The sequence below is a fragment of the Varanus komodoensis genome, unplaced genomic scaffold (assembly GCF_004798865.1).
Source record: "Varanus komodoensis strain SLA01 unplaced genomic scaffold, ASM479886v1 scaffold551, whole genome shotgun sequence".
NCBI classification, from domain to species: domain Eukaryota; kingdom Metazoa; phylum Chordata; class Lepidosauria; order Squamata; family Varanidae; genus Varanus; species Varanus komodoensis.
The window spans coordinates 1-25,455 of record NW_025336159.1 but is presented as its reverse complement, the minus strand read 5'-3'; the positions used below and the strand labels follow the sequence as shown (position 1 = coordinate 25,455).

Genomic DNA, 25,455 nt, shown 5'->3' with positions numbered 1-25,455 from the left:
TTCAGTTGTGAAAACTTGCTTAGTTCTTGCTTCTGAGTGACTACAGCAGCTGGGCAGAGTTGTGGGGAGGCTGTTATAGAACCTCACTATTTCCCAGTTCCCCTGCAATTTGCAGCTTCCCCATGTCTCCATTGGCCTCTGGATACAGAGAAAACGGAAGCAGTAAGCATGGGGGCAGCAAACCAAAATGAGGATTGGAGGGAGAAACTGGAACAGGTTGTGGGTAGCAAAAGTATGGAGGAAGGGCATGTATTTGGTTATAGGGGCAGGCCATATTCATGAGGAAAATGGCACTGTTGTGGACTGCAGGGGAGAAGGTGTCAGAAATGGGCCTTGACAAAACAAGGGGAACTTCCCACAGGGTGGGATGAGTGTTTTGCAGAATGGACTAGGGGGTGTTCAGAGGAGGAGTGTGGGAAGAGGACTGTAGGCCGAATGCAGAATAGCAAGATCTTGGGAATTAAGGGGGAAATCACGCCTCTCCCCTTCCAGCCCTGAAGTTAATGAGTCTGGGGTAGGAAATTAGTGAAGGCTGGATTCAGTGGAATGAAGAATGCTGCTGCCCTGGATCTCTCCTCACAGGTGGATATCTACATTATGGCACAGCCCCTGTCAGGGAAATGGGTCCACTACGGCACAGAGGTGACGAGTGGCAGTGGGAGGCTCTCCTACACCCTCGCCGAGGAGAAGATGCTGGGCATTGGCATGTACCCTGTCCGGATGGTGGTGAGGTGAGTGCGTGCAGGATCCTTTCCTTCGGTGAACCTCCTGAGCAGCTTCCTCTGGAGTGGACATTCTGTTCTCAGTCTGCCACTGGCTGCTTGCTCTACTGATTCAGAGGGCTGGCAAGATGCAGTAAGCCGCTCTGCTCAGAACGCTCTGCACTGTGGCTTGTAAGCCGCCCTATCCCTGAAGCACGTGCTCGCAATTGGGCACATGGAGGAAGGGCCCCCATCAGTTCTCCTGCAGGTGTCCCAGGGGACCCCAAGGGAGCATTAAGGTTCTCCTCTGCTGCCACCTGTTGGCCACAAGGGGAAGTGGAGCCCCTTGGCCATTCTTCTTCACCCTGTGCTGCCAGCCAGCAGCTGAAAGGCCTGGGGCACATGGTACTGCAGAGCAGGGGGAGCCACAGTCAGCTTCTCTGTGGGAGTCGTGATCACCTCTTGTGGGGGAGCTGGGAAGGAGCTTTAGCAGGTCTGGCTGTTGCACAAAAAGCCTTGCTGGAGTGGGAGCCTCTTTCCTTGCACTTGGGGCATAGGAATGGGTGTCATAAGTACAGGTTAGGTGACAAGTGGCTGGAGAGCAGCACTTGTGAAAGGGACCTTGGGGTGCTGGTTGACTGCAGGCTAAACATGAGTCAGCAGTGTGATGCGTTGGTTAAGAGGGCGAACGCCACTCTTGGTTGCATAGCCAGAAGTGTGGCTTCTAGATCAAAAGAGGTATTACTACCACTCTACATGCCTCTGGTGCGCCCGCAATTGGACTATTGTGTTCAGTTTTGCGCCCCTCATTACAGAAAGGATATAGCCAGGTTGGAGTCAGTGCAGCGTAGGGCCACAAGGTTGGTGGCCGGTTTGCAGGGGATGGGGTATGAGGCAAGACTGAGGGAACTGGGTCTCTTCAGCCTGGAGAAGAGGAGAGTCAGAGGGGATATGTTGGCGACATACAGGTATGTGAGGGGGTGTCACACGGAGGTGGGTTGAGACCTCCCCTGCAGAGGAAGGCAGGACGCGCTCCAACGGAGCAAAGCTCAGGGAGCCCACGGTTCCATTTGGATGCCAGGAAGCACTTCCTGACAGATAGGACCCCGAGGGTGTGGAATGGGCTTCCACGGGAGGTTGTTGAGGCCCCATCAGTGAAGGTGTTCAGAGATAGGCTGGACATGCACATGGTGGGCATGTCGTGAGCGGAGCCGGCTGGTGCTGGGGGTCAGACTAGATGGCCCAGGAGGCCCCTTCTGACTCGCTCTGTGTTTCCTGCCAGTGCTGCTGGTCCAAACGAGTTGTGGTGAGGGGGGAGAAAGAGGAACCTCTGCTTCTCTGACCCCTCCGCTGGGCCAGTATGGCAGGCAAGGATGGCAGGGATGCAGCTACCATTGCCAATGCCAGCAGGATTTGCTTGTACACGAGCAAGACTGTTCTGCAGGCATCAGCAAGAGCTCAGGGGACAGTCTCTGACAGTGACTTCCAAGCGCCCCTTGGGCACTTTGGGGCGGGACAGCTGTCAGGGAAAGCTGCAAGAGTTTCTTCAATTCTTGTTAAGCGGCTCTGTAGCAGTTTCAGTTGTTGGCTGTGTTGTCCACATTCAGATGACACAACTACCCACAGGGTGGCTCTTAAACCTTCCAAGCCATGGGCTGTTGGGTTGGCTTATAAGTCCCCCAGTAAGCCACGAGGGCTTTGCAGTGAAATGACAGGCCCCTGTTTCTCAGCTGGTTCTCGCCCTTTGTTTTCTAAAGCTGTAGGGGCGAAGCAGCAGCCTTCTGGTGTACCTGTGCCCAGGTGCTCCCTGAGTGCAAGGGCCACATGTTGCTCATCCTGAGCAGGCTGCCACTGGGCTCGTTCCATTTCGCTTCTCTCCACAGGGGTGATCACACCTATGCCGAGTGCTTCCTGACTGTGGTAGCCAAGGCCACCCCTTGTGTTGTTTTTAGTATCGATGGCTCCTTCACAGCCAGTGTCTCCATCATGGGCAGCGACCCCAAGGTGCGTGCTGGAGCTGTCGACGTAGTAAGGTAAGTAAGAGCTCCTGACCTGGTTGTCCTCTGGTTTCTTTTCCTTTGCCAAACGGCTCCAAAGTGTGTGCCAGGAATGTTGAGAGGGAATTGGGATGATTTCTCTTGACTCTTATGTGCTGCTGGGCATTCTTATTCTTGCAAAATGCTGTTTGCCCTAATCTATCAAAAATGTTCGGGTGCATATATTGATAATGTAAATACCCAGCATAGCCAGAAATCAAACCTTAGCCTCCTATTCTCCTTTAGTCCACCTAGTCAGTTTTCCCAAATCAGTGGAAATATAAAACAATAAAAACCTTAATTATAGCACCAGTGGAAAGCACCAATGGAAAGCACCAATTATGGAAACAACCTTTCTGTTTCATCCCTCAGAATTCTTCCATTATCATATATTAAATTTGTTTGCCTGTTTCTGTTTCGCTCATTGCCAAAATATGGTTAAGCTGGATATATTTGCGGGGGAAAGCTTCAGTCAGACCAACTGTTCTTTTTTAAAGACTTATACACATGGTTAAACTAGCCCCAATCTTCTCTTTATAAGTGAGGACAGAAGCTCCCCTCATTTTTTCTGACCTTTGAAAACAGCCTGGTAGCTGAATATTAACATGCAAGGTGAGTCCTGTGGGCCAAATTAGGTGCATCCCAGCCATATAAACATTTGCGGCAGAGTCCTGCCTCCTCCTCCTGTTCTCATGAGCAGTATAAAGAGGAAATGCCTTTGTGGGACAGGGAACACCCGGCGGTTCGTGGTCATGGCTGCTGTCCTGGCTTTAAGTGGCACAGACAGTTTCATGGAGGGCTGGGTCTGTCGAGCAGCGCAATGCCCTGCTGTCAGAGGCAGTGCTCCGCTGAGTAAAGCACACGGGATGGCGTGTGCTTGTTCCAGCCTTAACACGTCCTGGGCTGCATGTCTGTCCAGGCACCTGAGGTCGCATCCAGTCCCTTCTTCTGTGTAAATCAGTCTTCAAGTTTAGCGCTAAGGCAAGTCTGAACAGCAAACTTTCAAGCTCAGAGGATCAAATCTAACTGTAGTAATAGGAAGTTTAGAAGTTGAAATACCTTGAAATTGTCCATGGCGTGGCGTGGTGAAAAGGCAGTGGAAGGCCAGGCCTTCCAGGTTGCAGCTCAGAAGGGCAGAGGACCAGACCAGCAGGAAACTTGCTTGTACTGGCATAAAGAACTGGCATAAAGGGGATTTAAAATCCTTCCCAGGAGGAACAAATCAGCACATGATAACATATACGAAGGCCTGATCAGCTGCTAATGGATCTATATCTGGAAAATGGAAAGAGTTCAGAAAATGCAGAGAAGAAGGGGCAGTGTAACAACACAGGGCCCAGTTGGTGAACAGTTCTCAGTTCATGTCTGGCTTGTGAGCTTCTTAGAGCTACCTAAATTGATTTTGTCTGGAGAGGCCACTTAGACATATTTGAAATAAATTTAAAATAATTTACATGGCCAACATTTCTTCTTTATTAAATTGTATTTTAATTTGAAACAAAGTTTAAAAAATGCAAGATGAAATAAGATATATGATTGTGGTTGCTGCTGCTGCTGCTGTTATTATTGATATAATGCTGGATAGAACAACCATTCCCTTGATTCCACGCAGCTGCAAGGCAATTCTTTGAGCTTGTAAGGAAAAGTGCTGTAAAGTGCTTTAAACAGTGGCCTTCAGTTCCAAGTGACTGGATGTTTTTCTGTCTGCTCCCTCAGCTCCCTCCCTTTAGCTGTACACTTCCCATTCCTGCAACCCAAAGGGGAGCCTGAGCAAGGGAGCAACCCATTGTCCACAACTGGTATTTTTGTGTGTGTAGGCATTGGCAAGACTCCAGCTTCATGATCATTTATGTGACTGGGCGTCCAGACATGCAGAAGCACCGAGTGGTGGCTTGGCTGACCCAGCACAACTTCCCCCATGGCATCGTCTCTTTCTGCGATGGCCTCACGCATGACCCGCTCCGCCAGAAAGCTGCCTTTCTGCAAGGCCTTCAGCAAGAGGTGTGTGAGCACCTGCCAGGCACTGTTGCGGGGGGGGGGGGCTTTCACGCACGGGGGTGCGAGAGAGAATAGGAGGGAGGCTCTGGCACAGCACGTTGAGGCGGGTGGGAGAGAGAAGCGAGGCTGACTGAACTCACTGGTGCCTTTCGCTCATTTATTGCAGGCAGAGGTAACCATTGTGGCTGCCTACGGATCCACCAAGGATATCTCGGTCTACAGCTCTTTAGGGCTCCCTCCTACTCAGATCCACATTGTGGGCCGGGCTGTGAAAAAATTACAAAGCCAGTGCCAGGTATGGGGCTTTGCCTCACAGGGGACCTGGGCTCAGCTGGCGTTCGACACCACAGGCTAAGCAGTCAGGCGATGAGGATGTCATGCAAACACCCGCAGAGCCTGCGGCTTGTCAGGAGGTGGTGACTAGGGGAGACGACGAGCCAGGCAAACGTCATCTGCTCCCATCTCTCTGTCTCCCTGCAGTTCCTGTCGGATGGCTACGTTGCACACCTGGCACAGCTGGAAGCAGCGTCGCTTGCCCACTCGCCAAAGGGGACGACGAGGCCTACGCTGGGCAAAGGCAGTTACGGCTGCCCTGCTCCCGTCGACTTCCTGCGCAAGCAGAGCCAGCTGCTGCGCTCTCGGGGACAGAGCCAGGCCGAGCGGGAGGGACCGGGGAACGCCCAGCCCCGAGCCAAGACACGCAGTGTCAGCCTCAAGTTAGAGAGTGAGGAGTAAGCCCGTGTGGGAAAGTCTCTGCATTTTCTGACTTGCAGTGGCTGGTGCCAGGAGCAGGCTGATGAGAAGCCACCAGCGTGAGAGAAGGGAGCCAAGGACACCAGGCACAGAGAGAGAGAGAGAGAGAGAGAGAGAGAAGGCGAGGGCTCTGCTCAGCAGAGGCTGCAAACTGATAAGCGGTGCTGCTAAGATAAGGAGGAGCGAACATCTATATAATCCCAGAGGCTGCATCCGTTCCTATCAATTCCACCTCCTGGCTTCTGCTTGCGGTCTCACTGGACCCACGGTTCGGCCACATCCTTCCGCTCATACCTCCTGGGGGTAGTGGGGCGGCGGGTGAAGGGGAGTGTGCTCATATTACCCTGACTTAAACTGTGTTACGTTGTCTGTGAATTGACTGTTCACATAGCTCCCCTTTTTCCGGGTTTGTGAGGTTTCTCAAGACTAGGAGATTTTCCGCTCTCCCAGCTCGATGCTGTGTGAGTCAGTAGTGGTCCCAGCCTGACCCATTTCCCAAGGCTTCCCGTATCCCTCTGTGGTTTCAGTAGGGTGGGTGGTTAGGGAAAATATAGGCGTCAGGTATCCCAGTCGTACCAGTACTGTAAAGGCTGAGCGCCTTGCTCCAGCCTCTGGTCCAGCTCAGTCCTGCCTTTGCCCTGGTCTTTGGGTGTTGCATGAAACTGCCCTCGTGCATCTCTTATGTCCAGGGTGAGAGCACAGGATGGCTGGGAATACAGAGGAATTGACACTCCCTCCTTGGCACAGGAAGGCTTGATATTTATTTCATTGTGAGAGAGTTGCGTGGAGGCAGGGAACAGAATCCTGTTTTGGAGGATATTACGGAGGTTTTACATTTATCTTTAAATGTGTTATAAAAGTCAAAATTTAAAAAACCTTAAAACAGTGAATGTGTCTGTTTGAAACAGCTGTTTCTAGTCCTTGCTCTGGATTGTTCTTAGGAAGCAAACCATAAGCAAAGTCCATGGAATGCATAGAAAATTATCAAAGTTAGTATTATATAAAATTATTTTCCTATATGCTTATTCCCAGATGTGGGCAGGGGATGAAATTATGGGATCTCCAGATTATATCCTGTTTCATTACTGCATCAGAACCACCTATGGAAATTTCCCAAGAAAGGAAGCTAAAAATAATGTTCCAGGCTGCTGCTGTTTTGTTTGTTGGTTGGTTGGTTGGTTGTTGAGATTTCCATATCTTTGTTTATTGGCTTTTTGAATTAAAACTTCCCTTTTGCAGAATTTGTCTGGCTAAAATGTTCTGGATTGTTTCCATCAGATAACAAGTCTTTGGAAGGGATATTCATAAAATCATGGAATAGTAGAGTTGGAAAGGGCCAGAAAATCCATTGGGTTCAACCCGCTGCTAAATACAGGATGCAAGTAGCCAGAGGGTTATTTTCAGCTGTCTTCCATGAGAAAATTTCTATTGGTGTTTCTGATGAAGTAATGAAACAGGATATGCTATGAAGATCTTAACATGTCAGAGCCGGTCTACAATTGGGATCTAGTGTGTATGTGCAGTGTTTAAAAGTGACTTATGGCTATCGCACATGCATTTTAAAGTCTCATTGTAAGATATATTGCACTGTTATAGTCTAATGCTGGTAGCATGCATTTTACTCCCTTGCTACAGGTCCCATTAGCTTTTTCCATGGTTTTCATGCGATTTGGGGGATGCTCTTCTTTGTATTTGTCACCTTCAGGACTTGTGATAGCAAATTGGTTCGTACACAGATACAAACAGGAACAAGCCAATACTGGTTGGCTGCAGGTAAGAGGTGGAGGTGATAGTAAATAGGGACATTACTGCACATTTTAATGCATCTCTCACTCGCTTTAAAATTTTATTAACAGCATGGGGAAGGGAGGAAAGAGGGTCAGGTGATGTCAAGTTTTTGCTGCTGCAGCAGACGGCTTCAGGGATGATTCTGATGAGGGAATAGTTATCCCCTCTTTCTCTGCACTGTGGTCCCTGTATCTGTTGGCAGCCTCTACACTTGCTATTTCTAATATTTCCAAGTGAGCACAGATGCATCTCTGTAATAGTGAGTGGTCTGGTCCTGAGAAGGAGGTCTGAGGATGAAGACAAACATTTAAAGTGCAACAGGGACAGATTGCCTCATAAAGCAAACGTACATTTTCTGGCCAAGAAAAACTTGCTTCTGCACATTTTTAGCACGGCTCATTTTGAACTGGGCAGAAGTTGACCATGGAACTGACTCGAAGCAGGGGAGGGACTGAACCAGCATGTGACTCGCTGATTTGAGCTGCAAGGGCAGGCTTACAGGTTGAGGGACTTGCTGTCGCCACTGCTATGTATGTCGTTACGCTGAGGATATGGATCAGGCTGAGTTCTAGGACAGATAAGTAAAGGCGAGTAGTGGGAAAAGAGGCATTTGTAATATGAACGGACATTTTAAACAAGATAGAACTTTAAAATGTTTTGCAAACAGATTCAAGCACAAACTACTTTTAGGCTGCAACCCTTTTATCTATCTCTGAGTGAGATGTCCAAACCAGGTGGGGCATTCTCCTGAGTAGACACGTATAGAATTGTGTTGACTTCATAGACATAAGAACCACTATGGCAGTGCATTCAGCAGCCTTAGATAGGGTGAGGCTGGTTCTGCCTGCAGTGGAAAAAGGAGCTACCAACACCAAGCAATTAATGAATAATTCAGGGTGCGGTCCAGCGAGAATGAGGGTGCCCAGAAGCCTCCAAATGTGAAGGGTAGGTGGAGTGTGGTGGCAAAGATTCTGCTTGCAGTGCTTTGGATGGGGAGGGAAAGAGGCTGGACCTGCCCTGTAGCATTTGAGGAGCTCTCACAAAATCACAAAGTGATCTTACAAATTCTGTTTTGAAAAATTGCAAATAATCCACTGCAATTCGGTCAGTTAAGACCACTCAAAATGGCATACGTAAAATAAAGCATCTAACTGAATTAAATACCAGTTTCCGCAGCCACACAATGCCTCATAGGCAAAGCACACAGAGCTTTTGAGTATTTTTCAGAAGGTAATAGAATAGTCTGTCCAGCTTCCCTAGGGAAGATACTTCAAGGAGAGAAGGAAAATAATTGATAATGCATGTGAAGCTGATTGAACATTTGTAACATGTCATAAATCATGTATATGTGGCTTCAGCAGCCAGTGCCCAAGCATGGTGTAAGCTCTGTGGATCTGAGCTGTATACAATTACCCCAGGCACTGGTTGCTACGCATGAGCACTCAGGAGCAGAGCCCCAAGGCCTAGATGTTCTCCAAACACATCACCACATTTGGACTGCAGTTCAGAGCTGTAGCCCTGATCTCACTGTGCCATCTGCACTACCATCAGTTTTTCATGACAGTGCATTTTCTCAACACTAAAGCAACCCGCTAACCTTTCTATCTCTAGCCACGTACGAGGAAGCCGTAGCGATTGGGATGCCATTTTAGGAGTACACACCAGCCACCATTCCTGGTTCACATGCGGCTCTCTGGGGATGGCTGGGAGGATACTCCCATGTTACACAATTCAGACAACTCTCAGCTCTTGGGAAAGTCCAAAGGAGAAGTCCAACTTTACACGGAAGACAAGAGGGCCTATGGGACAGAAATAAGCAGCGCTTGGTTTCTTTTCCACAGTTCATTTTCCTGAAAAGGCTGCCATCTTCCTGCTGTGAAGTGGTGCTTTCCCAATGTAGCCGTGACGTCTAGTAATGGATGCAGCACACACACTCACACTCCTTGCGTACCAAGGATACCAAGATTTTGATTCAAGCTAAATGCCTGTGAGCTCACACACATGGAAATGATTTTATCCGACAGATGTTTCACCGGTGGAAGCACAAAAGGGCCTGCAAAAAAGAAGAGAATAATGGAGGATAAGAGGCGATAGGATGGGAGGGTGGCACGCAGGGTCCTTGGCTTATTGCGGGGAAGGGAACAAGGCAGGAACAACGAGCTTGTTTATTCTGGGGCTGCTTTTGGTAGCTGTTCAGCGGATTGTTACATGGGGAAGATGGTGCATGGGCAGAGGCAGTCTTTGTTTCAGTTGCAGGCTTTTCTCCACCTGGCTGACTGGCAAGGAGAGCACAACACGATTTCAGCATAGAGAAAGGTTTGGACCTCCCCATCCCTGCACTCCAGTGGGTGGAGTTTGTGTTTACGCAGAAGGAGGTGCACACAGATGCGAGCCTCAATCCTTCACAGCAGGCAGGCAGCCCTTGGAGAGGACAAAGATTGCCCTCCTTTTGGGAGGCGATACTGAGCCAGGCACACGAAGGCTTTGATTCTATGCAATCGGATGGGCGCTTCCTCTGCTCCTGTGGGCCATCACTAGACAAGTCCCTTGTTTGTAGGGATAAGACGCCTTCACCAGGCATCCCATCTCCTGATTGCGCTCATTTGCCCCCTTCCCTTGGTGCCAAACCGCACAACCATTCAGAAGGCAAGGGAGGGGTGAGCACAGACTGGCGTCCTCCTTAATGTCCCCACACATTCACTCACTCGGAGAGGGCAGGTGGAGCAGAAGGTGCAGTAGCAGGGCCAGAAGGCCCAGGACCTGGCCCCAGAGCCTTTCTGGGCATGGGGGTGGGCTGACTCCTGATGCCGGCCTGGCCTGTCGCTCCTCCTCTTTTAAGGCAGAATGGTCCCCGTTTTCTCCACTGACATGTCAGGCACTTACTCCTCTGTAAAGGGGCTTCTAAGGAAAACTAGGATACTCCCAAGTTAAATGTTACGTACCATAAAGTTTCATAAACAGAATTGCTGCTGTCGTTTTGTTACTGGTCCTATTGCCATCTATTTAGCAACAACCGTCCTTGTAGGAATTCAGCCAGTGAAGTGTTTCCTATCATTGCCTTGACATGCCAGAAAACAGCATCACCTGCTACGTTACTGCATACACCCTCTGATCGCACACATCCATATATCTGAGGCAGCCACTCAAAAAGTACCAGCTCTAATCTAGCGAGAGCAGGTTCCCCAACCAGAAGCATTTCAAATGGTTTGGACTTTAAATCCCACCAACCCCAGTCAGCAAGGCCATTACTCAAGAATTTTGGGAGCTGTAGTCCAAAACATTTGCAGGACAGCAGGTTGGGAAGGCTGAGCTGAGGCATGTTGGGTGCTTTTCTTTAAAAAAATCATGCCATCATCTTGCCTCATTCACAGAATTTTAAGGGGAGAAGAAGGTGTTCAGATGATAACTTCCACTTGTAACTTTCCTATATTTTCTGAGTGCTTCCATATCTGGAAAAAAATCCATTGAACAGGGGAAGATGGAATAGCTCCACAATGCCTTTACATTGATAGCACTAGGAGCCCTCTGTGTGGAAATGTACATAGTCTAAGTATGGGACGGTATAGAAAAGTTTTCAATCAATCAGGTATGCATTGATCAGGCTTATACACCTCAGTTGGAAGGGAACCGATTTGCAAAACGATGCTGTGTGTGTGTGTGCGCATGTGCGCGCACGCAACCTCTGATACACTCCGCTCTGATATAACAGCCTGGTATCTCTTCTTGTTAAAAAACCAAGCCAACTCCAATATCCCAGCAAAAGGTTGTCTGGGAGGGAAGTCTGGATTCATCATTTCTGAAACATTCTCACCTGCTTTATTCTGTATGGACATATGGTGGTAGGTCAGTAAATGCATTTGCAGGGCACGGCTGTGGGGTAGGCAGCAAGACAACATTTTGTTCTTCATTGTCTTTGTGTGATTTGGCTTTCTTTTTATCCTAAAGGGAGATACACAGTCCATCAAGTTTCCATATGATTCTTCAGCATGGTTCCCTTTCTAAGTGTTTGAACTGCTGTTTACAAGCTAAATGCATTTCTTGCTTGTGTGCAGAGCAGCCTTCCCCAACCTGGTCCCCTACAAATGCTTTGGACTTCAACTCCCAATGCCCCAGCCAGAATAGCCAACAATGCCAGGAGTCTAAAACATCTGGAGCACACCAAGTTGGGAAAGGCTGGAATGCAGGTTTACGGTTAAACAGGACTCACTGACCAAACTTTTTATCCTCCCAGACCCACCCAGTAAACCTACCTTTCCCCTGCCTTGAAAATGCATCCAACAGATAACAGTAATCAGTGGTCCAAACACTGGGCTCTGTAATCTCCCTTGATCCTCCCCACAGTCATCAGGCAATGGTCCCTCTTTACTTTTAAAAAGTAGGTGGCATCAGCATCATTAGCACTTTATTAAAATCTATTTTAAAGAGAGCTGCAAAAGTTCTTTGGGAAGAAGCGAGGTGGTGGATTTGTAATGTTGCAAGCACCTCCCACTCATGGTTGTGCACTTCTGCAAAAGAGTTCTGCTCATGATCCTAGAGAAATATAACTCTGTGCATTAAAGGGTGTCAACACCAGCTGAATTGTGATATGCACAGTCTTTTTGCTTCATGAAGTCCTGATCTTTGCTTACACTCCTCCCCGCAGATTCTGACAATTAAGTGAATGGTCCTTAGAGAAATGCTGCTCTCCTTGTCCCATGAGCCCTCCCCACCCACATCCCTCCTCTTTGTACTTGTTTGTAAAACATTTATCACATCACACATGGCCCTCAGGGCCAAAACATTGTGCATCCTCCCGCTGTCTCTGTTGGTCACCTCTGGACATGCAAATGGTGGGCATGTGAGTTGAGCTGGCTGGAGCTGGGGGTCAGACTAGATGGCCTGGGAGGCCCCCTTCTGACTCGCTCTGTTTCTGTGTTTCTGTCTTCACTAGCCCACTACTGTATCTCCTTGCTAGCCTCCCTCTGTTGCCACACTTCTTATTTACAGATCATTTAAGATGCTTCTGCTAGCTAAGCCTACCTCTCCCCGCTCTTATTTTTGTACCACTGTGCTGCCATCCCCTTAAAGGTGAGGCCTAGGGGGGATTTGCTTTATGCACAGCTCCTCTTTAGTCATGTGCGTAAAGCAAATGTAAGTACTACATTGACCAGGATGCTCATTACAAATGCCTCTCCTTTCCTCTTCAGCATGAACAACGGGTACAAGTAGTTCAACAGATTCTCATGTACGAAGCTGCCTTCCGCCCGTGCTGTGGTTTCCTTGGTTGTTTGGCACATGGGCAGGGACTGGGCAGGTGTGAACCATCCTTGGCAAGGGAGGACAGCATCCTCGCTTTTGTCCTTGCTCTGCATCTGGTTGATGTTGCAACCCCTGTATAGCTGAGGTCAGTGCTTGGCCTGTCCCCCCAGGGCTGCCCCCAAGCACCAGCCTCCCTCCTGCACAACTGCATTCTGCCTCTGCGCATCTCCTCTTAAGGCAGGTGGGGTCCACTTAAGGATCCACTTCAAATCTAGACAACAGCCTGAATGTGACTGCCATCTGCAGGAGGCCATTATCCCTGTCCTGGTACTAGAAATAGTGGGTTACTGCAGGCCATCTGGGGAGCCTGCGGTTGAAGTGAGACATGAACTAGGGACTTCCCAATTCACATCCATAGATCATTTTGCACAAGCCTGAATACCACCTTGCCAGAATGCCCACACATGGCTCTTTTCTACAGAAATCAAAGCTGATCCTTTTGCACCAATAGCAGAGGCTGGTGATTGCAGTCCCACCTCTGAAAATACTATATACCACCTTTGTGTTACTGTGGAGGGTGCAGCTAGGAGATACAAAAGTGATGGGTTTTTCCCATCTGATCGGGGATAATATTTGGTGCAATCCTGTGAGATTGGTATCACTGAGTCATTCATGTGAATGTGTAAACAATACACCTTGTGAACTTCCTTCTTCTGCTTGGCACTCGGCACCCTAAAGGCACTAAATAAAGCCCCCTTCCCCAATCTATCAGGGAATACTGGGAGGTGTAGTCCAGCACATCGGGGAAAGGCTGAAATAAAACCACAGCAGTCAGCAGCTCTGTTAGAATGGCACTTATGTTAAGAGTTGGCGAATCCTCACCGAATGTATGAGAGTTGAAGATGCCGTCCACATCTCGAGGAGAGTGAAGGAGAGCATCATGTACACGATCCCCTGCATGAAACAACAAAGCCTGTTAAAGGCAATAATGGCAACGCTCAAGCATTCATGCAAGCAATAGGATTGTATCCGAGCTTCACAGATGCTGAAGAAACGGGCACTCACCCAAGGAGCGTCCTACAGAAAAGTACAACACAAGCAAGTGTGGCTTATGCAACGTTCAGAGGTCCAGAGCTAGCTAACCATTTCCAAACGCCACTAGATGTGACAACTCTGCCTCCACCCCAACTTTGTGTGGTTTATAGAATCTTTACAACCTAATTAGTCACATGCTTACATCAATATCAAAGAAGAAATAAAGATGTGATCGAGCGAACGGCAGAATCCTGGTTGTGTACATCAGGAGTGGGCAGAACTGGGCCTGCTGGTGGATTTTTGGTGATATGCAGTAAATCAGCAAGATTCTCTGCTCCGCAACTGTTTGACAACAGCAGCTCCTCCTGCAGAGCCTTAAATTATGCTGTTGACTTGAAGAAAGCTTGGAATAACCAGGAGTGAATTTGTGTGTGGAAGGATAGTGAGCTCTGTTCAGTTCTGAACTCCAAGTGGATTCCTGGGCTCTGGATTCTTTAATTCTGTGTGTCTGCCTGTCACACCAGCCTCTGGCCAGTAGATCCCAGCATTCTAATTTTTGTAAAAGAAACCACCACAGATCAGAAGTCTGCACACCTCTGATACACAATTCAGCTGGCAGACCCTAGAATTCCAGAGCTTCCCACATTTTCAGAAAATATCTCTCTCAAAAGTTTCCCAGGGACACCTGTACCATGTATTTTTAGAGTTATGGGTGCTTCTCTGGCCATGTTCCCTGTGGCCTTTGGCCCTTCCCACCACCAGAATGCGGCCCTGAGAACACTTCCAAAATTGAATTCACCCTGCAGGCTGAACAGTTGAAATCCCTGACTTAAAATATTGGAGAACAGGGCAAACTGGATATTCTGAGGGAAACCACACTTTTATTCAAGTGCCTGCCCTGTTACACATAAAGCAAGGCAGTGGGAGGGGCCTATCTCCCCTCTGCCATTAGAAGAGGTAGCTGGCTTCAAGAAACTGGACTGCCCTCACCCCCTGCCGATGGTACACTCTCTCAGGCGTGTCTCTCCCAGGTGGCCATGTGCCTTGTTTTACAGAGGACTGTCTCTTCTGTAAGGACTGTCCAGTCCAAGTCTGGCTTAAAGAACCATCAGAAGGAAGAGCTGGGCCTGGAAGTGGCTCATGAGCAAGTTGCCCTGGACAGCAGACGGAGCAAGAGGCAGGTCTCCTGGACACAATTTTCCACACTGTGGTGTACTTCTGCTGAAATTTAAACTCTAAATTTGCATCTATACATAGATGTTTTATACAAATCAGATTCTCTTTCATCTTCCTTTTGGATAGTTCATAAGTGGTCACCCTAGCGAAACTTAGTTTCCATACCATGAGAATTGGACTGGGAGAAAATTGCCTGAAAAGTAACGGAATACAAGGAGGTAAGAGAGGAGGAGATTTAACTCCGGTCACTCCCATCCACCACTTGGATTTCCCCACTTTGCACATACACAGGGAAGGCACATGAACAAACAAGACACATGAACACATGTGTTCTCGTCACATCAGGTTTGGCTTGGGGGCTTACGGTTGACTGCTGTGGATTTTACAGGGGCTCTCTTAAAATCAAGTGACTTGGATGGCTTTCCAAACCAAGATAAAACTTTGTGTCTCCCATGCATGATTCAACCACTGGCAGGATTCTGACACATAGGAAAAAGCACGGAACTCACAGATGCACAATCAAATCAGAGCTGATATCAGACCCAGTCATACCTTGACTAAGCCTCGTGCTAAAGCCTCTTTTTCTGGCCTTCCCCTCCCAGCGCTGCTTGAAGCACCGTTGCCACAACCAGAAAATTCTCCCAGTACTCCTTAATGGAGAACGGAGTCCACCAGAGGCCTTTTCGCCCAAACCTGGAGCCAGCCCTCCACAGATGACAAGAACTCACGCTTTCATATGCCTTGATGACCTTGCAGTAATACGCCAAGTTAGAGATTCTTCTGCAGGCTAAAGTGATGGGTAACAACGACCTTTTCCTCAAATCTAGGATCAAAATAATTGTTCCAGCTAATGCACCAAGGCCGCTGAAGGTGTTAAGCACACGACTGGCTGCTGCCTGAAAGAGAGACACAGAAGGAGAAAGAATTGCTTAGCTCACAGAGGGGAAAAAGAAGCCTTTCCAGGATATGAACCTGCCCGAGAACTTCTCTAATATCTATCTATGGAAGCGTGTGAGAGGGCTTGACACTGGGAACGGAGTGCCAGGAAGTGAGCACTCTGAGCATGGTCAGGAGCACTTTCCTCACTAGATGGGTCCTAGGAGCAGAACAGCACAGGCCAAGTGCATTTTATGGGAGATTCAGGGCCATACTATCCAGAAGGATGGAACCTCAGGCCCAGGGCCAAATCCAGCCAACCTGGAACCAGACCTTCGGTTTCCTGAACTTTTTGCCTTTGGCCCTGCCTACCAGTGGAGTGCAGCTCCCACTGCACCTTTGGTATAGTCTCACACTGGTTTCTGAAACCCACTACACTGTATGAAAAAGACACTGCATTAACCTGTGGACCATTAGGATGAACAAGCAGCCATAGCCAGAACAGACACCAAAGGGACAGATGAGTTGGTGCAAAACAAACTCAATGCTTATTCATCTGCACCCTTGTTATTACGCCACATTCAAATGAGCTCCAGTAGTTTAATCAAGAAAAGGTGATGCACAAGACTCCTCATCATTTTAATCACTTGGATGGTCTCTGCTGGAAGAATGACAAGGGAGTTACTGAGGTGGCGTAGTGAATTTTTCCAGAGTGCAAAGGCAGCATAGCTTTTTGGAGCTATGCCAAGCTCTTCAGCTTGTGAGGAAGTGCAGCAGAGATAATTAATTGCTTTGAAGCTGCCTGTGTTTAGGTAAGAGCTGTAAGAACCAAAACTGCTTCTTCTACTAAAGCAGCTTTGTCCCACTGTCTCCCGGGAAGGGGAACTGCAGCTGTCAGTCCATGCCCCTTGTGTGTACTGACAGCCTCTAGAGCCGTAGGAGAAAGAAACTTTATAAAATCCATGGCAAGATGCACTTGCTTTTTTTACCAACTTGGGGAGAGGAATTGATGTGTTGCTCACCTGGGCACTTTTGGAGGCCCACGGATCACCCCCTGGCTATTCAAGGAACCCACAAAGAAGGGGAGTGCAAGCTTCTTTGTTTGTTGTTGTTGTTCATATTCTGATCAGAGGTGCCAGTGAGATAAAGCAAATGTGTATATACACACACCATGGGAAGCCTACTTTTCATTATCTTCAGGACTAAATCCATTTAGCTGTGAGAACAAAGGTGACCCTTGAATTTAGCAGAACTAAGAGAAGCAGTGATAAGGTAGTCCCTAGTAATGGCCTTTTGCAACAAGCATCTATCCTTTACCTACCAGACCTTCAATAGGATTTGTTGCAGCTAGCGATGCAAGGATTCCTGAACAGAGGAACTGTAGAAAGAGTAAGAAGAAATAGTCAAAAAAACAATTGCAGGCCTTATTATACCAGGGAGCACCAACCCCCAAGTAATACACATTCATGTATTTATAGGCTGCCTACAGCTGCCAAGGCCTTGTTGATAAAATCACAGTCCAGCATTTTGAATACCTGTTCAGCATTTGACTATCTATTCAGAGCACCTATATGCATGCTCTCAGTAAGACTCCTAATTGTTCAGTATTCATTTTGCAGTTATAATTTGCAGGGGATGAGACAGATGAGGGGCTGTGGTAGTCATGCCCAGACAATAATCAAACCATTCTCGGGGAATAGTATTAAAATATCTGTCATATTTCCATATGTCACAATGCTATAGAAATGTTTTGTACATAACTGTGAAGCAAAGAAGTTTTTTTTTAAGAAAGCTGAAAACTGACTTCATTATGAATCACAACAAACAGCCTTTGTGGCACCTGTAAGATTAAGGGCACAATCCTGTAAATATTTAGGCAGAAAAAGGACCAACAACTCCCAGCATTCCCCAGCGAGGCATCATACACTGGCGTCCTTTTCATCAGAAGTGAACCCCTGCTCAAAAATTTGTGCCATTATAAATGAGGCAATGTGGAGTAGCGGTTGAGAGTGCAAGACTGGGACTCCAGAGATCTGAGTTCTAGTCCTCATTTGGCCATGGGGCTCACAGGCCCAACCTACCTCACAGGGTTGTTGTTGTTTTGAGGATAAGATTGAGAAGAGGAGGAGAATTATGTAAGTGGCCTTGAATGCCTTAGAAGGAAAAAGGCGGGATAGAAATATAATAAATAAATGTGTTACGAAGGTCCAGTCCTATGCATGTCTAAAACAAGTAAAAACTCCGACAGTTCCCAGCAACTTGTTGTTATTGCTGTTGCAAGAACTAGCCCTCTACTCTGACTCCTCTATGTAATAGTCTGCAGCAGTTCTCCCATTCATCATTATCACAGCCTTGTGAACAACTGATTCATTTGCCCAAAGCACAGAAATGAACTCAGGCTACACTGGTCATAAGAACATAAGAAAAGGCCGGCTGGACCAGGCCAAAGGCCTACCTAGCTATGTCAGCAACAATTTCTTTATATTACTTACAAGCCCTCCTCCCCAGAAGGGATAGTAGATGTTCATAGCCAAGGGGGAAAATTCTTTAGCAGAAAAGAGTAAAATGATTCCAAGAGCAACATGTATCAAAGCTATGATAATCTGCACTGCTGTAGAAAGATGAGAGACAAAAATGGAAATCGATAAACAAAATAGCTAGAACAAACAGTAAGCTGACTTGTTTAGAGCACATCATACCCATATTATTAACTGACATAAATAATTATTATCCCTTAGCTTCAAGAAGGAAAAACCAAGCTACTTTCCCCTGGATGGCAGTATAACTGAGGAGATAAGCTGGATTGTGTACACCTGTCAGGTTTAGAGAATCAGTCTAAAAATCTAAAATTCATCTAAAAATCAATGAATTTTATAAGGTTAAAAAGTCAGACTGTAGACCATTTAAGGGCATAACCATATGCAAGTTCAGGCAGAAAAGGTTTTACGACCCCCAGCATCCCACAGTGAGTATGATAGGCCGAGGAGGGCTGGGAGCTGTGGGGTTTCTGTCTGTTTAAATATGTATAAGGTGTACTTTAAATATGTTTTGAGTTGATTGGTTACAAGAAAAGATGTTTCATGCAGTTATCACAACCCCTCGGCTCATTATCTGCAGGGCATCAGAAAAGGGGGAAGCTACCTCCCATTTGATGCTATAAACACCAGGAGAATAGGGTCTCCAGTTATGGCTATGGGTCTCCAGTTATGGCTATGGGTAGCCCCGTGGGTATAAATCAGCTCCCGATAGCATTCTTGCTAGCATTGCTGATTCTCCCTCCCGTGGCCCTAACTTCTGTCCTAGGCATCATGATCAGGCAAGTAGAATGCTCCCTTTCCACCCTGAACCCTCTTAGGATTGCTCTGCTTGTTTAAAATAGCTTGTATTTTGCCCAGACCTAAATGCATCTTTGTTTTTGCAATGTTCAAGGAACTACAGGACAATGTAATTTTTTTAAACTAAAAGCTGTTAACTTTGTTAGAAGAAAGATCCTCATTTAATGGTTTCTTTTTAATTCTTACTTATGGTAACTCACCAAATTCTTAATGCCCTCAAGGAATCTCTACACAAGCCATTCAATTTTACCCTTGACAATTAATCAACTAAAGCTAATTTACCAAATGGCAGCGTGAGCCTATGCTCACTTACTAGGGAGTAAAACCCATTCACCTCAGTGGGACTTACTTCTGAGTAAACATACAATAGGATTGTACTGCATATCTAGTAAGGTGAAGTCCTTCACTGAAGTATTCTCAACAGAAAGAACATTGAATTTATAAAGGAGACATGACTAACATAGCTTTTAATAGTACAAATCTTAAATTAAGGTGATATTTTCCTACTGAGAATTAACCTCCCCACAGATACTTTAACCCAAGCTCAAAAGTATTCAGGATGAAGGTATTCTTACCCCCCAGAGCTTCATTCTTTCTTGGGTATGTCTTCTTTTCCTCCTGGGCGGTGGCATTGTTTGAAGGGACAACCACCGTTATGGTGCCAGGAGCATTCCCTGGTGGAGCTGACCTAAAGTGATCAACACTTCAACAACAAAGGAATTAAGGCCACAAATTGGGGTTCTTTTTTTCAGAGCATGTTTAGTGCTGCTGAGGCGTCAACCTGTAATATTCTGGAAACCGAGTTAAAGGATGTCTATTAAAGGATGGCAACAGTTCTTCAGTAGTGGCCAGTGGAGGTTCACGACAGACTTAGATGAAGCCCAAGCCGAATGGGCCTCTTTAGACCATTCACCAGAGGCAAAGTGAGCTTCTCCCTAAGGTGATGTGAACCAAAACTGGGCCTCCTGTGAGGCCGCAGTTTTAATGCAGCTTTTAAAAGGCAGACAGTGTGCCTTTTGTTTCTTTAAAAGCTGATATGGGGTGGAGAGAGAATGGGGTTGAATGTTATCCCTCTAACCATAGGGCACAATTCACCAGGCACTCTGTGGGTGAGCAAGAATCGGACCATGCAGTGCACATGCTACAAATGCTACAAGAAACCAATTTTTAGTCAGCATAATGTCTTAGGACCTGTACCTGTCCAAGTATTGTACCTTTATGATTTATGCCATTTCCAAATTTCCTCAAAAACCATGGGGAGGGAGTGGAGAAGAGGAGAACGGAATCAGTTCCTCCCTCACTCACCCAAAATGGAAGAATCTCTCTTCTACCTGAACCACTGCACCTATCCTTCTGAAACTTTGCAGGTTTCTTGGTTAGGTACACCTCTGAGCTTGCTCTTATTTTCAGAGCAGGCTCACTAGGAACGTAGGCAAATAAGTGTGTCCCCTCAAAATGTCAGTGCTAAAAAATCAAAATATAAAAAATCATGTTAGAACCTTTAGGACTTTAGGATGATAATCTGATCTACAGAGAAGAAAAACAACCAGCTAAAACAACTGTTCGCCATAGGACTACATATAAAGGTTTTTCAAGACACTGCTGACAGCTGAGAGAAAGGACAATCATCATGACTTTTTTTGCTAGTTTTCCAACTATTTCCTTAAAAAAACCTAGGAAGAAAGCAAGCATGCTCAGATAATATTACATATATTTCCTTCAGTGCACTAGTATCTATTTGTCTACAGGCATCAAATGATTGTTTGATCACTCGTTGAGGAACCTCTGCTTGGTGGTGGACAACAAGCCCTCCATGGAGAAGGTCCCAAGTTCAATTCCTAGCACCTCCAGTTAAAAGGAACTGGCAGTGGATGATGGGAAAAAGAAAAGTGTCTGCCAAAGGACTGTACACAGCGCAGTCCTGGAAGGAAAAATATTCTGACATCACATAGAGCATCTTCCTATGACCCATTCCTTAAGAGTACAAAAAGTATCTTCCATTTTAAGGTCTTCTTCCGTTCTGTTTATCTTCCAAATCTAAGTTATTTCGCAAAGGTAGCAAACAACATGGGATGCCTTCTGAGGGCAGATTCCCACCTCCAGCAACAAGCACAATGTCTGCCTGTACCTTAGTGTTTCCTGTAGCAAACACATAATGTGGGGCTGAAACGTCAGCTTTTTAAAACACTTGTACATACACATATTTGGAAGGCCTGACCCAGGCAAGGTCTGTTGTATGCTGTTTACATGAGCATCTCCCCACCTAGTACCCTGTGGATATTGCTGCCTATCAACCCCTACCAGCATGGCCAATGGTCAGAGTTGTACCCCAAGACACCTGGATGGGCCTGCTTAGGGGAAACCATTTTATGCATTTGCTGAGAGCATCGACACACACCTATTGCATTTGCTACACAGAGCATGGGCCCAGCTGGCCAGCTTTCTTACCTTGAATAACAAGCAGAGGGGGTCAACAGCTCCATAGTAGGGCTTCTGCTGCTAATTTGGCCGGAGAGGAATGAAGGAGAGAGCAAGAGTTTGTGGTAGAAATGTAGGCAGAGCAAATGTGTGGTGATGAGTCTGTGGAATGATGATACCCATGCATGATCTTCTGGGACGATTTTCCTACTGCCTTTGCTCAACCTTATTTGCTAGTTTTGGTCAGCTGATTTCTGAGAACCACCAGGAAAGATAGAGCTTCCGTTCTTAGAAATTAGACAATAGAATTTGCCTTGCCTTATTTTGTAATGCGTTGTGCTGGGAGTAGATAAGCACTTTTGAAGGGGGCACCAAAAATAATTAAAATCAGGCAGAATATAAAAGGGAGGCTCTCTCTCTCTCTCATACACATACACCCCTCCCCCGCGAAAGAACTTAAGAGAGGGAAAACAACCAACGGAGACAATATTAACCCAAGAAGTAAATGAGGTACAACCAGATATAACATTTCAGGATCTTGGAAGCAATATTGTTTTCTGGACTTACAATAGCATTCTTACACACTTCCTCTCTTCTGCAACATTCCCCATTTTTACATGACCAAGCAGTAAACCTGGGATGGGCTGGGAGCACATCCTCCAGAATGCACTTTCATCTCACAGAGGTTACGCGGCAGATTCTTGTAGTGGCTCAGTGTGGCCTGGTCCCATGAATCCTGACTTGGAAACAAACTCCACTGATTCTGGGGAACTTCCTTCCAAGCAAATATGCATTGGATTGCCACATAAGTAGCATCTCTATTTCTCTCCAGCAGCATTCTCCCTCCCATTCCTGCTTCAGCACCAAACTACTATTTTCAAATGCCAAATATCTAATATTTTGCAGTGGTTGGGAAGGGTGGGCACACAGCCACATGGACCCATCCAAAGGTGCCAGCTGGGTGGTACTGTCCACAGAAAGTGGTGATTTAGTGGCCTCAGGACCCAGGAATTTAAAAATAAATGGTGCCAATGAAATCAAATAGATTTTGGACTTAGTACCAGATTTGTTAGAAGGTGAAATAGAGACAAATGTCAGGGCAGACCACAACCCTGTAGCTATATCACTGAAAGGGACAGTAATGACGCCCAGATGGAGCTTAAACAAAGCCTTATTAAAGGATAAAAAATTCACAGAAGAGATAAATAAGGAAATGCAAATATTCTTTCAAATAAATAAAACTGAAGAAACCTCTTTGCAAAATGTCTGGGATACAGCCAAAGCCTATGTCAGGGGGATGATAATAACATACTCAGCAAAAACAAACAAAAGGGGAAAACAAGAACGAGCTAAAATAGTAGAGGAATTGACAAAATCTGAACAAGAACTACAGGAAGATCCATCCAAAAAAACCCCTTAGGGTCCAAATGAATATTCTAAAACATAAACTGAACCTATTGGACACAAATGAACTTACTAAGCAAATGAAATGGACCAAACAGAACTTCTTTGAAAATGCTAATAAATCAGGGAGATGGTTAGCCTATAAAGTAAAGAAAGAGAGAAGAGACTGATTTGTAAATTGAAAGATGGAGAAGGACGACTGCAAGTACAAAGTATACATATCAAGAAAACAGTGGAAGATTTCTTTGCAAAGCTATACCAGAGTGATGAGATATCAACTGAGATAGTAAAAGAATATATCCGAAAGGGAGACCTGCCAAAATTACCGGAGAAATACCAAAAAGTATTGAATCAAGAAGTAATAATCATGGAAGTAACAGAGGCAATTAAATGACAAAAGAACGATAAAACTCCTGGCCTGGACAGGCTACCAGCAGAGTTTTGTAAATCCTTAGAAGGAATTTTTGCTATGCTTCTTAAGGATATATGTAATGCAGCACTGTTAAATGCTAAAATACCAAATACTTGGACAGAGGCAAATATCACATTAATATCGAAAGAAGACACAGACTTGACGCAGATTCAAAATTATAGACCTATATCGTGGATTACAGAATTTTTGCCTCCATAATGGCAGAAAGATTGAAGAAGTACCTAACAGACTTTATTCACTCAGATCAAAATGGTTTTTTACCTAAAAGGCAAATGAGGAATAACTTGAGAACTATTTTGCACATCTTAGAGTATTATGAGATACATATGGAAAAACCAATGGCACTATTATTCATGGATGCACAGAAGGCTTTTGACAATGTTAACTGGCAATTTATGAAGCAACAGTTGGCTCAAATGGAGTTTGGTGAAAAGTTTATTAATGCGATATCAAACATCTATCAAAAGCAGTCTGCTAGGATTATAATCAATGGAGAATTCACAAATATTATAGATATACAAAAGGGTATAAGACACGGATGGCCACTATTACCTCTGTTGTTTATATTGATCTTAGAAGTGTTAAACAGAAATATCAGGGATGATATGGACATTAAAGGTACTAGAATCAGAGATGAAAGCTATAAATTGCAAGCATTTGCAGATGATCTAGTTTTCATAACGGAGGAACCCTTTGTAACAATGCCTAAACTCCTACGAAGGATTAAGAATACGGTGAGGTTACCGGGATGAAAATAAATAGAGAAAAGACGAAACTGTTAGTAAAAAATTTTACACAGGATCAGAGAAAAACTCTGCAGGAACAAGTAGACTTGCAGATTGTTAAAAATGTTAAATATTTGGGAATTTATCTTACAGCTAAGTGTACCACTCTGAAAGAAGACAATTATGATAAACTATTGAAGGATATTAAGAGTGATTTGGAACAATGGGCTAATTTGAAATTATCCTTGCCGGGAAGAATAGCACTAGCTAAAATGAATATATTACCAAAGCTTTTGTTTCTATTCCAAATGATTCCCATAAAAATTGATAGAAAGTTTTTTGATGATTTAAATTTTCAAATTTCAAGATTTATATGGAGAAAGAAAAAACCAAGGATTAAACTAAAAATACTTCAGGAGGCTAAAGAGAATGGGGGCTTTGGTCTCCCTGACTGGATGTTGTACTATCAAGTTTCTGTGTTAACGTGGCTAAAAGAATGAATAACTTTAAGAAATAAGAGAATCTTGTATCTTGAAGGGCATGATTTGCAAATTGGCTGGCATGCTTATATGTGGTACGAGAAGGCTAAGTTACATGGCTCCTTTTGAAGTCACTATATTAGAAAATCATTAATGTCGGTGTGGGAAAAGTTAAAGACAAAATTGTATAATAAATTACCAAGATGGCTTTCACCCTTGGAAGCTTTGGTATATCCAAATGCACTGAACTTTGAAGGGATCATAAGATATGATGACATTTTGGATAAGGATGGAGGATTGAAAGTAAATCAAGAAACACAAGAGCAAGGATCTAATATCTCTTGGTGGCATAAGGTGCAGATACAATCGAGATATGCTAAAGACTATAAAATGTGGGGTTTTTATAAGGACTTAACAGCATTTGATCAGGTGATGCTTAAATCAGATGAGAAAATGATTAAAAGACTATATAATTTCTTACTTGCTAGGAGAATGGAAGATGAACAGGTTAAAGAAACTATGATAACGTGGGCACAAAACTTTGGATATAATATTGAATTGGAAAAATGGCAAAAGCTGTGGGAGAGAAATATTAAGGTAGCATTAGCAACTTCGTATAAAGAAAACCTGTATAAAATGTTTTATAGATGGTATCTGTCGCCAAATAGATTAGCTAAGATGTTTCCAAATATGTCAAATGGATGTTGGAAATGTAAACATAAATTGGGTATTTTCTATATCATATGTGGTGGACGTGCGATAATGCGAAAAAGTACTGGATTAAAATACATAAATGGCTTGAGGAAATGTTACAAAAATCCTTAGTTTTTAAACCTGAAGTTTTCTTATCAGGCATTATACCTGTTGATATTAGTAAACAAGAAATGTACTTGATTTTGCATGTAATCACTGCGGCGAGGATTGCATTTGCTCAACACAGGAAAAGTGAAGAACCACCCACCGACGAACTGATCCTAAAAAAGATCTTGGACTGTGCAGAGATGGATAGATTGACTTTGTCATTGAAGGAGAAAGAAGATACTGATTTCTATCAAACTTG

At 45.3% G+C, this 25,455-nt stretch overlaps 2 protein-coding genes across 9 annotated transcripts; one reads left to right on the top strand and one right to left on the bottom strand.

Moving 5' to 3' along the window:
- Positions 1 to 6: 6 nt before the first annotated feature.
- LOC123032745 (membrane-associated phosphatidylinositol transfer protein 1-like) lies at positions 7 to 6,371 on the top strand. Its single transcript, XM_044448837.1, has 5 exons — positions 7 to 731; positions 2,585 to 2,734; positions 4,555 to 4,738; positions 4,902 to 5,030; positions 5,216 to 6,371. The coding sequence occupies exons 1-5, from the start codon at positions 547 to 549 to the stop codon at positions 5,468 to 5,470; spliced, it is 903 nt and encodes a 300-aa protein (XP_044304772.1). The 5' UTR covers positions 7 to 546; the 3' UTR covers positions 5,471 to 6,371.
- On the bottom strand, positions 6,229 to 21,564 carry LOC123032746 (B-lymphocyte antigen CD20-like). 8 transcript variants are annotated; one of them, XM_044448842.1, is made up of 8 exons: positions 21,385 to 21,554; positions 19,512 to 19,639; positions 18,094 to 18,212; positions 16,923 to 16,979; positions 15,454 to 15,621; positions 13,397 to 13,468; positions 11,088 to 11,215; positions 6,229 to 7,844 (listed from the first exon to the last, which is right to left on the bottom strand). In XM_044448842.1, the coding sequence occupies exons 1-7, from the start codon at positions 21,417 to 21,419 to the stop codon at positions 11,093 to 11,095; spliced, it is 702 nt and encodes a 233-aa protein (XP_044304777.1). In that variant the 5' UTR covers positions 21,420 to 21,554; the 3' UTR covers positions 6,229 to 7,844; positions 11,088 to 11,092. The 8 variants fall into 8 exon arrangements, with proteins under 8 accessions (XP_044304777.1, XP_044304776.1, XP_044304778.1 ...); XM_044448841.1 differs by lacking the exon at positions 6,229 to 7,844 and adding an exon at positions 7,869 to 9,329 and having other exon boundaries at positions 21,385 to 21,553; XM_044448843.1 differs by lacking the exons at positions 6,229 to 7,844; positions 11,088 to 11,215 and adding an exon at positions 7,869 to 9,329 and having other exon boundaries at positions 21,385 to 21,555.
- Positions 21,565 to 25,455: the final 3,891 nt, after the last annotated feature.

What these genes read in the sequence shown, in the direction of transcription:
- LOC123032745 (XM_044448837.1), top strand. Translation starts at nt 547, where the DNA reads ATGAAGAATGCTGCTGCCCTGGATCTCTCCTCACAGGTGGATATCTAC. An exon ending in GGAGCTGTCGACGTAGTAAG is followed by an intron (nt 2,735 to 4,554) that starts GTAAGTAAGAGC and finishes TTGTGTGTGTAG; the next exon opens with GCATTGGCAAGACTCCAGCT. An exon ending in TGCAAGGCCTTCAGCAAGAG is followed by an intron (nt 4,739 to 4,901) that starts GTGTGTGAGCAC and finishes CATTTATTGCAG; the next exon opens with GCAGAGGTAACCATTGTGGC.
- LOC123032746 (XM_044448839.1), bottom strand. Translation starts at nt 21,419, where the DNA reads ATGGAGCTGTTGACCCCCTCTGCTTGTTATTCAAG. An exon ending in CCTTCTGGGGAGGAGGGCTT is followed by an intron (nt 16,980 to 18,093) that starts GTAAGTAATATA and finishes CTCTTTCTACAG; the next exon opens with TTCCTCTGTTCAGGAATCCT. An exon ending in CTTCAACTCTCATACATTCG is followed by an intron (nt 11,807 to 13,396) that starts GTGAGGATTCGC and finishes ATATTTCTCTAG; the next exon opens with GATCATGAGCAGAACTCTTT.